This window comes from Ceratina calcarata, unplaced genomic scaffold (assembly GCF_001652005.2).
Source record: "Ceratina calcarata isolate Rehan_Ccalc_2016 unplaced genomic scaffold, ASM165200v1 scaffold569.2, whole genome shotgun sequence".
NCBI classification, from domain to species: Eukaryota; Metazoa; Arthropoda; class Insecta; order Hymenoptera; family Apidae; genus Ceratina; species Ceratina calcarata.
In genome coordinates this window covers 28500-41271 of record NW_017176894.1, presented here as the reverse complement: position 1 = coordinate 41271, position 12772 = coordinate 28500, and the positions used below count along the sequence as shown (strand labels likewise).

Genomic DNA, 12772 nt, shown 5'->3' with positions numbered 1-12772 from the left:
AAATTCATTATTTTTTAAAAGCGTCAACATTCATTAAATGCTAATTTACACGCTACAGATGTTTGAGATAGATAAGAACTTGTATTTCTTTTAAAAGGCTTCGGGAATATCATTTTTTATTTGTCTTAGTGCGTACACATTATATGCATAGTGCATATTTAGCGTATGTTCAACATATAAGTACGTACGCGGCATATTAATTGATGGTAAAACTGAACAACTTTCTCGTGTCCATTTCATTTCCAAATCACGCTTACTCACGCTTTTACACTCATACGTAAGTAGGTGCATTGCAACGATACAATTATGCGATTGAAACATATATCGTAAATAGAAAGAAGTAATTTATCGAAAATATCTTGGAAAAGATAGTTGAAGTAAGCACTTTCATTAATTTAATAGGATTAATAGCTTTTATTTTTTCAATATTTTTATTTGTCTCATTATTATCGTGTGCATCAGAAATCGTAAGATAAAAATTGATCACAGGACAAGATAAGTACTGTAGTTAAGTGATAAACAAGTGACCGTATCACTTGCATGCATTTTTTATATCTAGTCACGCTAATACACTTGATGCAATGTTAAATATTAAATTCGTGTCTTTTTTGTATTAAATGTACACGTATCACAGACATTGATTTCAGCAAAGATATGGCACACCACTATGCTATACAGTTTCAAACACATATGTTTATACATAGAATATGAATTTGTTACTCAGTTCTGGATTTTTATCCTTATAAACAAGCTTTCAGCTTTAGCAACCATATAAAAACAAGAATTATTAGTATCAGCCTTCTGTTCGATAAAGGAATTCTTTTTACGTCTTGTTTCATAAACGATCTAAGAGCATATTTAACAAGGATATAAAATAGGGCTTGTTATACGTATTAAATTATTCGAGTTTTGTGACACGTACAAAGTCTGTAATAACTTAACCGGGATTTATAGATCGTTTCGTAAATTGTACAAACATCTGTTTGACTAGTTCCTATAATCGCTGTTTTAATCAGTTACGTGATTCCTCATACTTAGTGTTATTACTCAAAATGATGTCGAAAAATAATGTTCTCTGTACTTTTACTACGTTTACAATAATTCTCTGTTTTCTTCGAGACTTTTTCCAAAGTAACAATTCTGAAAATTCTTCTAATTATTTGATACACTTTATAGAAATATCATATCAGTATGACTTAAAATATATCAGTCATATTAGTTACCAAATACAGACATAAAAAGTGACCAATACATACTTTTACCTACTGGCCTTAAAAAACGTACGATATCAAATAAAATCATCAATCATTATAAAAATGTCAAAAACATTCAAAAAATGATATATCGTTCCTCCAAAAATTATTATTTGTAAAATAATCGATCTTAAAATCTTTTCTCTCCTGTTTATACAAAAGTATCCCTAATTAAATAATATATATTATGCTTCTGTGTTTGCCGTCTCCCAAAAATAATAACTAAAGACTTTTATTATTGTACTTTAGTAATATGCGTACTTTAGTTAAGTAATTATGATAATAATCGAAGACAAATCGACTTCTCTTATGTAATTCCCCCAAAAATCATGCAATAGAAAAATAACAATGATTTGTCCTCCAAAAATTTAGTTCGGCCCCTAGTCAATTTTTGCTTGACTATTTAAAAAAAAAAATTTCTTCAATAGTATAGCTACGATCGGGTAAGACATGAAAATAATATGGCCGCAATAGTAAACGGCAGAATAGACCTTATGATAACGAGAATACGATAGGAACATAAAACCGACAAGCGCGTAACCCATAAAGATAAGCGAGAACACCTTCATGAAAATCCAAGTTAGAATTCGAAGTTCGAGTCGCCTTTCGATCAATCTTTTTATCTTCTCTTGCTTCTCCAATATTTCAGTCAACTATAAGAATTAACAGAAAATTATACTTACGTTAATAATATTCCGTTGGCAGTAAGTAAATTATCACTTAAAAAATGAGAAAATCATTTCAGTGAATCAATATGTCAGGAATGAATAAAAAGTTAGCTATTAAATAGTTATTCGCCACAGTTGATCTACTAGATGATCTAGAGAGTCTAATTGTTCTATAATTATTTTTACGAGGAAACAGCATTTGCATAAAAACAAAGTTAGACTTACATCTTTCTCAGCGTATATGATAATAAATTCCAAGAAGAAGCACATGTAATATCCCGAATGAAATCCGTGCCAGATTGACAGGAATAACAGCGTAAAAAATTGACTGTACACCTTCGATCCCATAAATTTCAATCTTTTGTAAATATATTCCGCGCACCAGGTATTAGTGTTAATATTGAATGACATAACGTAATCGTTGAACGTGATCCCGGTTTCAAACTGTAGCAGTCTAACATTTTCGCAGCCGTTCCAAGTCGGTTTACCACTTTTCTCCTCTCCATTGAAAGTTAAACCGAACATAGTGCAAACCTACAATTAAATTTACTTTCCACACCATCAAGGAATTAAATAATTAATTAAAGAATGAAAGGAGCGAGAATATTTTTTGATTAATAAAACGTAGCGAATGAAATGGTCGCAAGTATCCTTCTTACCCCTTCAGCGAGCAACCAGATACAAACGTATTTGTAAAGATGAAAATGTCCCCAAACGCCGATTAAAAAGAGACGTATGAAAAAGTTGTATTGTCGATAATCATCGCTTAATAAGCAGTCGTGTGGAACGTAATTAGTACCTATGATATAGAGTACTATGTATACGAATCCTATAAAAATACGGAAAATCCCGTATAGGAAGCAATCGCGAAATTTGATTAAGTATTTCCCATCAGAGCTCTGTAGTTAGAAATTAAACGAATTATTTATATTCTACATAATTTGTTTTATGAGTATTTCGATGATACGACTTACGGAATCCCTGACGTGCGTTATATCTCGCCCGTGCACATAATCCAAGTACCTTTTCATGCTGAACTGAGGCCCAACGAGAAACGCCCCTGGAAAATAAGTATATGCCGCGATCTCGTAAAAAGTCGGTTTCTCCTTCAACGCCACTTTTTTCTGCGGCACAGACAATTTTTCCTGAAACGGTAATCCCATCTGATTTTAATTTTTATGATCTCTAAATGGGAAGCAGCGTGGATATAATTTCGATAATTCGTTGCTTTTTCTCGCACGTACCCCGGGCGTCTGTCCATCCATCAAACTATACGCGAGTCCTATTAATCTTAATGTCAACACGCATTGTGGCATAGTCCACTTTATATCATAACTTTGGGTACTTGTTTCGTAATATCCTGTCAAAGACGAAATCGAGTTCAAATTGTTAGTTAATTAATTGAGAAATTCCTGATAATCGACTTTACTCAATTCGCGCGATTACTAAATAAGGACTCGCAGCAGTGTGATAATCTTTCGATCGCTAATCATTTTGCACTATTTATTTATTCAACGTCTTTATTTTAAAGATAATTATCATCAACGCGACTGCGCTAATTGAGATCCGCGAGATTTCTATGGAACTCGCAACACGGTGATAATTGTTCCTTGTAAAATTATTCCATTGCGAATTGCTTTTTGTTTTGTAACAGTTAATTCACAAATAACAATATTGATCGTATGATTTCGATACTAAACATTCAATCATTTCGAGATTCGGTTTATCTCGACGTTCGAACGAGTATAGGTTTTCTCACATTGCTGTTTGTACCGATTTATCTCAAGTATTGCGCGACGGTAATAAATTAGAATTTCTTCATACCATATAGAAGATAACCCATGGTGAAGACAAAAGTTAAAAAAACGGATAATTTTGTACCACCAAAACGTTTCAAGATGAGATACGTGACGTATATCGTTGTTACTGAATGGATTGTTTGAAATCCTGCAAGTATCGTTTACTATTAAGTTCACTTACAATATTTATTTCCTTTTAAACTTCAATCAATATTTACATTTGTTAAAATTAAAATGTAGATTGATTTATTTTTCTTTAAATATTTTGCTAGTGCCAAAGTAATTACCGTAATTCCATGTACAAATCAGAAAGCCACAGGTCATGAAAAAGATATGTTGACATTTTGGGCATTTTCCATATAACGTGAGTCTATGCAGAAGAGCGATAGGTACTCCTGAAAGTTTATTTTAATTTACGTTACTTTTGCATTTTATCGATATATCTTCAGATGCTTTATATACATTATGCATAGATTTTATGGATTTGTTAGTTTTAACCGTTGGATGCCAGGTTGTTATACTAAAAGATATTTATATGTAAATATTTCAACAGAAATTGCATGATGATAAAATGATAACAGGATGAAAATGATTTTGCTCCATATTATTTCACCTGATTGATACTTATTACTATTAATAGAGAGTGATAGGTTTTAGAATCATCTACTAATTTCATTTTAATTTGAAATTAATATTTAGTTATAAGAATATTTAAACAAATACAAATTAGATGAAATCTTTTTGTGAACCAAACGTTACAATAATTTCATATATAAAACAGAATTAAAATATAAAAACTTGTAGAATATTTGAGATAAAATAATAAAAGAAATGAAAATACAATTTGAATGGGAATGGGAGAGAAATAAGATTACCAGTCAATGAAATGACAGTTTAGTTTTTATTCTTACAATCGTCAAACACATATAATAACATTAATCTTCAAAAAATCAATTCGGTATTATTCCGTTGCTAAAATAGGTAACAAAGTTTAGCATTAAATTACGCACATTATAATTTGGTGTCCAGTTGTTTTCGTATAAAACTTTTAATCAGCAATGAAAATTGGAGAACACAAACAACAGAGAGTGTCATATTCTGATAATAGTTATCATTGTCGATGTATTTTAATTCAGGAACAGATCGCACACGCATGCGTGATGCTATTATTTATAAACAGTATGATCTCCAAAATATTTCACCGGAGATACCGTAATTTCAATTAAAAGCTGAGAACCATTCAATGAATGAAGACTAAATACGCGATAAATAAATAGGAATGCGATTCGGTTATGCAGTCGATGGTTAAGTAAAAGCAAATGAGTCCAGGTTATGTTAAAGCAATTTAATGATACAATTTTTTGCACGACATGAGACAGAAAGATATCGAAAGGAGAAGAAAGCAATTCTTTTTTTAACAAGTTTAATTACCGAGCAGAATGGAGAAAGTTAGCCGAATCGCAGCTTCGGACATGTTTAGACTGTGTGACAAGCTTGATAAAATACCGCCCGACATTCTTGTTCCTTTACCAGAGTTTTGGTCCTTACTTCTTAGTTACTTTATCTTCTTCGAAAAGTTCTACAACATTCCTATCAAACTTTTTTTTACCGAGGATAAATCCACTTAACTTTCTCAAGTAATATCATAGATCGTCGTCGTGTCACCTCGAAGGTTATCAGAGATCAATACTAAAACCCGTGGAAAATGTGAGATCTTGGTATAACTGAGTAAAGCGTTCCGAAAGACGTTCGACTATAGCTTTTGATAAGAGCACGATTTTGTCAATAAATCACGACGGAAAGTTTCATATCGAAACGAGGACACTTTTGCTATGCACAGTCGAGAAATTCAAACGTATTGTACAATGTGACGACTAGAAAAAAAGTTGAAAATAAGTCGAGCAAGTGATATATTTAAGAACACTAAAATTCCAAGTTCATTATCTATCGCATTTTAATTGTAGCGATTGTAGCTATCGTTCTAACAAGTTTTTGTAACATTGTAACTAATACAGTTTACTCAAAAGTTAATTTTCCTTTCGAAAACAGTTTCACGTTTAAATTATTAGCGATAGTTTGTATAATTTATTAATGCGGCAGGAATTAATATTTACAAAGAAATCTGCAATTTGTACGTACTTTGCTTATATTCTGGATTTTTATGGGAGAGGGATAAATAAAATATGACCAATAAATTGCTGGAAATAAATAATTCTTTAATAATTTAACTCGTGTCACACTATACATATAAAACATATCATAGGATTCGATGAGTGGCAGTTTTCCAATAACAAACATACTATACTCGTTTGAACGCGACTTTTACAATCGAAGAATTGAAAATTAACTAACCCTTCGCAAAAATTCCCGTTACGAGATAAACGCAAACATCGCAAAAATATTAGTAATGTAGCTCTACTGTCTGTTCGTCAGCGATAAGTAAAAATCCTGATTACGGAACAGCATGAAATTTCGATAACTGTGGAGTAATTTTACATTTTACAAAATATATCTAATGAAATACCAAAATAAGTTTATTCCTAATCCGAAAGGTAAACTTTCCGGATTCGTTCCTATTTCGAAATGATCTACGAAGGGCAGAGATACGAGGTGTCCCAGTACAGTCCCGCCAAATGTTAAATGTTATACAAAAATAGACTTAAACATTTCATTAAAGAGCTGCGAGAGACGTATCAAATAATGATGGAACTGGTTTTCATTTCTGTTAACTTTATTCCAAAGTGTTCCTTCGGAATAGGCTGATGTCTTTTGGCAGGTAAAATCTGTGACACCTTGCGTACATATCGTTAGTGTAAAAGATCATCTCTAATATAGAGACAATGAACGAAACCTTCTATATCGTTTTATACGGGGTGCTCTATCAAAAGGTGATTACTAATAAAGAAAAATGCAACATTCATAGTTGGTAAGAAATAGTCTCAAACGATGCAATTCCTTCAAACAAAGTTTTGTCTAAAGAGGCACTGTTTCGGAAACACCCTGTATAATCTAATTTGTTTTTTCGTTAGAAAAATTGTTTGCTTTCCTTCGATAAGATCGTCGTTTTAGAAAAATATATCGATCATATGTTGTACGCAACAATCGACACTTCAATTGTATTACTTATTACTATTCCATCGTGCACGTACAAAGATTTTCCTCTCACACGTCCACGCATACACACGCAGTCTCATTGACATCCATTTAAAGAAACTTGCTAATAAACAAGAACTACATTAATTTAGCGTTTGATTCTTCTGCATATTTCAACTCTTCGTTTCAACTATCACCGTCCAGTTGATCAATTTATTAAATACTGCGTTGAATAATAAAGATTCGTACAAAATTACGTACACATAACACGTAAGTTATAATAAAGGAAACATCTTAGCTTTGAAAGTTGAAAAGAAAAGTTCATCATTGATTTAACATTAAGAGGCAGGCATCTCGATGAGTCGAATTCCGTTCGTACAAATTCACTTGGCTATGGAATACAATCGGTTTACTAATTAATAATTAATAGGATCGTACGTTAATCTAGTGCCTTAACAAAGAGTCAAATCGACGCTTTAAATTCTAATACTGCCTTACGATTTCTTCTTACAAGCCGATTTTAATATCATTTCTTATCATTCTTAATCAGTTGTAAGGTTTAAAGCAATGATTCGCAATTCTTCTTGGAAAGCCTGGATAGTTCGTGATCTGTCTAAAGAAAATTGCCAATCATCGCTCGAGAAATATCAGAACCGACCGAGTCTTTTTATGAAATTTGATTACTTTACTCGTCCATGGACAGTGCAGTATCTTTAAATCGAATTCATTCGTTTAATCAGTGTCTTTCGTAATGTAGAAAATAATTACTCGTCAATGCTTATGAACCAAAAAGAATTTCAGATCCTCGAAAGAGTTTGATGACAGTTCGATTAATTAATTAATTAATCGTGAACGGAAAAGCGTCACTTTGATTGGTCCACGCAGGGTATGTAAATGGTACCCTGCCATCCAAGAAGATGTTGAAAAGAGAAATAAAAGCTCGGTCGAATAAGTCGATCGTACAATATTATGCTTTACTGACTACGAACAAGATTACACACACTTTCGTTTAACTTTCATATTTTGTTGATAAACTCCAACAGTTCGTCACGTCTTTAATAAAATACCGGGAATTATTTTCCGTCGATTCGATTCACGAAAGTGTCAATTTAATTTTCAGCTATCTCACTATACTAGACTTTGTCTTGCATTTAATTGAAAACTTTGATATAAACTGTTTTTAAAATGTATGAAAATAAACGTATCATTTCCGAGAGGCTTTTCTGATTTCTGGAATCACCGAAAATAAATGTATAGAATTATTTCTAAAATTTTGATCTCGTTTTAAAATAATCCTCCTATGAACAGCTAAATTTTATCGATCCTTAATCAAAGAAAAAATTCACTCCACTAGAATTTAAATGAATAAGTTCATTAATCAAAATAAATTTACTTTTAATCGATCTGGCGCAATGTGCAAATTACCGTCAGGTCCAGAAATCAGAAAGAAACATTATGCATCATTTTTCAAATAGTGTACGGATACTCGGCTAGATAATTTCTAATCAACGGTGGCAAGTGTTTAGTGGGTAATTTGTATTTATTAACGACCAACCTGGCCAAGTGACTAAGGGATCTAACTTCTTTAACTAGAGGCTTGGTCAAATAAATTTCGCTATAAAGTTGCCCGCTGTAATCCACCCAGACCTCTTTTCGATGTTCGTCGACACTTTTCGAATACTCCACGTAGTATTCGAGCATTTTGATAGGACAATCGAAGAGGGGAATCGCGAACGCGAGTCTTGGCTCGGCGTCCAGTCGAAATTGTCCCAAGAAATAGTGAACTCGAACAGAGGTAGGTCCTCTGGCAGTCTGCACGGACACGGCGAACATGTATCTGCTATCGGAACTGTCTCTCATCAGCCATCTGCCCACCGCGGCGTTTTTCAATAAATTCTCGCTCTGCTGCCAGCTGAGGCCTTCGTGGTACCAGCCGCAGGCTTGAAAAAGTCTTTTAACTTCGCTCAGTCTGGCCGCATCCCTGTCTATCATGTATCTGTCGAAACTCCAGGGACACGGCATCAGCCACGAGACAGGCGTGGTCGGTGTTCTATCTCTCCTTTCCTCGAAATTCTCTTCCGCGTCGTTGTTCTGCGGCTCGTTTTTCTGTACCAAACCGCCGCCGTTGAAATTATTCTTGGTTCTCGAAGTGGCGCCTGATAAGGAATTGGGCGGGTTCGTGGTAGTCGCGGTTATATTTACCGTGCACTGTCCCAAGCTCGCTGGAAGCTTTACGGTCGCGTTCACTTGAATCTGTACCCCCGCTGAGTTCGAGTCCGCAACCGCGGGGCTACGGTTCTCCGATACCGGCACGTCATTCGGCTTCACATTGTACAGACTCTGAACGTTGTTGCAGCAGCAATTGAAGTTTCTACCCGACTCCGATTCCTCGGGTTTCCTCGAATTCATAGCTTGCTGGAATTGCATCGGCACATTGATCAAATTCGAGAAAATCGGTTTCTCCTCATTTCCCATTGACGTGGCTCTTCGAGTTCCCGGCAGTTCTTGACAACCACTCGGTGGTATTAAGAACATCCCCTCGTTCCGAGACAAGTTTTCTTGAACAGAAGTTTCTTGACCGTCGATAGACAACGTGTTCCGTACGAGGCATGCACCGCCTGACAGTTTCGGACGAATTTCCACGTGCGGCGTTTGCATGAGCGTTCCCGCGTCCGTGCTTTGTATCACGCAACCTCCGGATTGTATCTTCGGGGTCGTTATCGTTACGCTTCCACCGGTTAAGTCGCAGCTCGTGGTTATTTGACATCCGCCCTCAGTTCTTCGCGCCTCTTCGTTTATCAGCGGCAATTCGAAAAATTGCGTGTCTTTCCCGCAGCTCTGGAACTTCTCGATCCTCGGCTTTTCGAAGTCGAACGTCATCGGCGGACAGTTGAACGAATTTATAACGGGCTGGCTATGAATAATGGTAGGCGCGTTTATGATACAGCCACCGCCGCTATAGCTTTTAGGAACTAACAGGCCACCGTAGTAACAGGTTGTCGGATGGATTAAAGTATTATCTTCGTTCATGTTCTGCGGCTCGCAACAACCTGGTGCTGGGAATCGGTGACGACAGTTCGGGCACATCACTGTCAACATTTTTCATAGGAATACTCCGCCCTCAGCATAACACATCTGCAAACAGAAAGCGTAGGATTTATTTTAAAATAATCTTTCGAAATCGTAGTAATATTGTGTAATAAATTAAAAATAGATCTGGTAACGAATTCAGAAAATATGCATTAACAACTGATCAAAATGCAAATAATGATTACAGATGTATGATCGAAAAAAAAACGGTATCTGCATTAAGCGTAATAGGATTCATCAGATAAACCTATAATAAATCGTGTTCCACTCGATACCTGTACATGATTATTTATAAGTGACTCGCATAATTTACGTAATTGACCGCATTACGTAAGTCATATTCCATGAAAATTTGTTCGAACTAAAAATACTGACACGCCTCCAGAATATTATTTTTCTCGCTGCCTCACGTCGCACGGCTAACGTGCTGTATAGCGAATTTTAAACAATAACGCGTGAAACCTTGAACCTTTGACATTTGCCAATTTACATTTAGTTTAATCGACGGATTCGTGTTAGCAAAATTGAAGTTCGATAATTAGGAAAGGATTATTTCGTAACTGGTTACATGATCCATCTGTATACATTTTCCTGTTACATTATATACGTATAATCGAATTACACATAAAATAATTATATGGTTTATGCAACTGCTTCTCGTTCTAGGAATAAAACGTTTCGTGTTCGAACGGTGTTCTTATGAGCTTGGTCGACACACGCAAAAAAAAAATAAAGAGAAAACAGTGAATAATTGTGCGTTACGTAGTAAACAAAGGAATTCCAATGAAATCAAATTACTTCCAATCCTTGGGAAACTCGACGATTAGTAATGCTTTAGTGGAAATCGTTTCGAAATCAATTCCCTGATAATTTAAACAAACAAAGCAGGAATTAGGTTCTCTAATTAATACGACAGAGCGTTTTCATTTTCGATTTTCAAAAATTACTCATTACACAAAATGAAAACACCGTGAATCTTGAAAGTAACTGTTGAGCAAATCTTATCATATTTTCTTTTGTAATTGAAATAATTGGCGTACTCGCAATAGTGACGTCATGAAGCTTGATAAAATGCAGAAGCATGCGCGTGAAAATGTAACAGATGGAAAAGAGAAAACAAAAATTATCTACCGTACGCAAATCGATTTCTCGTGAACACAATCTCCCTCTCCCATCCCTGCCGACTCACTCGGTTGACATAAGAGTCCGTTGACCCTGTCACTGTTTCAGTTATTTAAATAATAACAGCCGAACATCAGCTGACACTTCCATAGAATAGGAACTTTTTATAGTTTATATAAGCAACCGCTGCACTCAACCTTTTCTTATGCAAGAATTTCTCTTTCGACATCCAACATTCAAGCCTTAGTATTTCTTCTTCTAAAGATCATTAATAATAAGTGTCTAATACATTCATTCACGTTTTATACTAATCTTTCATAGATCGTTGGAAATAGACGATGGTATTATAAGTTTCACGTCTGATTTCATTCAAGGTTTATTAGATTCATTATACAGTAACGATCATATTTTCGAGAAGTTGTATAACTCAAGTACCATCCGGGGAAGTTGATTGTAGTGAGCATTTGGATAGTTTGGTGTACACGTGTACGCGCGCACTTCCACGTACGAGATGACAATTCATAGTTCGAGACCAGGTGCCGCATTCTCCCGTGATCTCGACACAGGAATAGAGTCGCATCTTTCGACATCGTCCGCGCACACAACGCAGCTGCCTTCTTTTCCCATTGTGCTTTAATGGGCCACGTGGCAGAGCGACGTGCGTGTGTTAGTAAAGCGGCACGGAGCCGCTTTTCCACGAACGTGTCGCAACGCCAGAAGGCCAAGCCCCCATTTAGAAGTTGTTCTTGGCCTCTCCAACTTCCCACCATCTCTTTACCCCACTATCAGCCTCGCCGACCAACTGACAATCCCTGCCCCCGGCCAGCCCCGCCGCGACACTACTACTGGTTTTCCTATTATCAATCATATAATCCCTGAGCTTTTTCCAAATATTTGCTCGCCTCGCGCGAGATAAACCGCCCCGGCCTCTCGTGTGTGCGCAACTAAAAAGCCAAACCTTGAATGATAATATAAAAATACACCGCGTATCTTTATTCGCTTCAATTTGACGAACAAACATTTGATTTTGCTAAAAAGATGTTCAAACACAACGTCGTCGTTGCAGCAATGAGAAGTTTTCGACTCGGGACGATGAGTACATAGAATTTTTATCGGTAATTTTAAAACATCTCTTCGCAAATTGTTACATAATTTGCAAAATTTGTTAGAAGACGCGAACTGTTACACACGGCGAGGTTCGCCGTTGTAAACACCGACGCGGACGTAGAAAGGAATCATTGTTCTCCCAGGACGCAATAGTTCTAGGGAACAAAACATTTTCCCCGGAATCATTGTCGTGCCACGATTAAGAAACCTATAACAGTTACAGTAAATATTCATCGTCCCAAATGAACGCGTTGATGCCGTTTGTCGATTTCGAGAAACGATTTCGCGCCGCGTCATCGATGAATTGGTATTATTAACCGGAACCCCATAATCATTTCCACCAAACTCTTTCATGTTTTACTACCACTTCAACTCCTGTTATCAATAACGAAATTACGATGTATATAAATATATTGTCGGAGCCTATGATGATAATTACCGTGATAACATTCCAGGAACGCACAATTCCAAATACGAGGCCAATGAAATCATATCAAACGTGCTTCGGATAAAAGTAATAAATATGAACATTTTTTTATCAACAATCGTTTTTTCTTTATTCGAAAGAACTCGATCTCTTAATTAAATTAAGATAACGTAATCCTACTTGATCTTCTAATCAGACGAACAGAATTTATAT

General features: G+C 35.6%; 2 protein-coding genes across 3 annotated transcripts in view; both read right to left on the bottom strand.

Moving 5' to 3' along the window:
- Nucleotides 1-1367: 1367 nt before the first annotated feature.
- Nucleotides 1368-5649, bottom strand: nes (lysophosphatidylcholine acyltransferase 3 protein nessy). The gene is made up of 8 exons (XM_018032056.2): nucleotides 5152-5649; nucleotides 4008-4115; nucleotides 3746-3868; nucleotides 3166-3281; nucleotides 2896-3066; nucleotides 2581-2820; nucleotides 2147-2455; nucleotides 1368-1906 (listed from the first exon to the last, which is right to left on the bottom strand). The coding sequence occupies exons 1-8, from the start codon at nucleotides 5234-5236 to the stop codon at nucleotides 1634-1636; spliced, it is 1425 nt and encodes a 474-aa protein (XP_017887545.1). The 5' UTR covers nucleotides 5237-5649; the 3' UTR covers nucleotides 1368-1633.
- Nucleotides 5650-5915: 266 nt separating this feature from the next.
- LOC108629516 (uncharacterized) overlaps nucleotides 5916-12772 on the bottom strand; it is a 16798-nt gene continuing 9941 nt past the window's right edge. For both annotated transcript variants that reach the window (XM_018032259.2, XM_018032258.2), the window contains exon 2: nucleotides 5916-9948. In XM_018032259.2, the coding sequence (XP_017887748.1) occupies nucleotides 8281-9912 (1632 nt within the window). In that variant the 5' untranslated portion in view covers nucleotides 9913-9948 and the 3' untranslated portion in view covers nucleotides 5916-8280. The remainder of the gene's footprint in view (nucleotides 9949-12772) is intronic.

What these genes read in the sequence shown, in the direction of transcription:
- nes (XM_018032056.2), bottom strand. Translation starts at nt 5,236, where the DNA reads ATGTCGGGCGGTATTTTATCAAGCTTGTCACACAGTCTAAACATGTCC. An exon ending in AACTTTCTCCATTCTGCTCG is followed by an intron (nt 4,116 to 5,151) that starts GTAATTAAACTT and finishes ATAAACTTTCAG; the next exon opens with GAGTACCTATCGCTCTTCTG. An exon ending in TCATATACGCTGAGAAAGAT is followed by an intron (nt 1,907 to 2,146) that starts GTAAGTCTAACT and finishes TAATTCTTATAG; the next exon opens with TTGACTGAAATATTGGAGAA.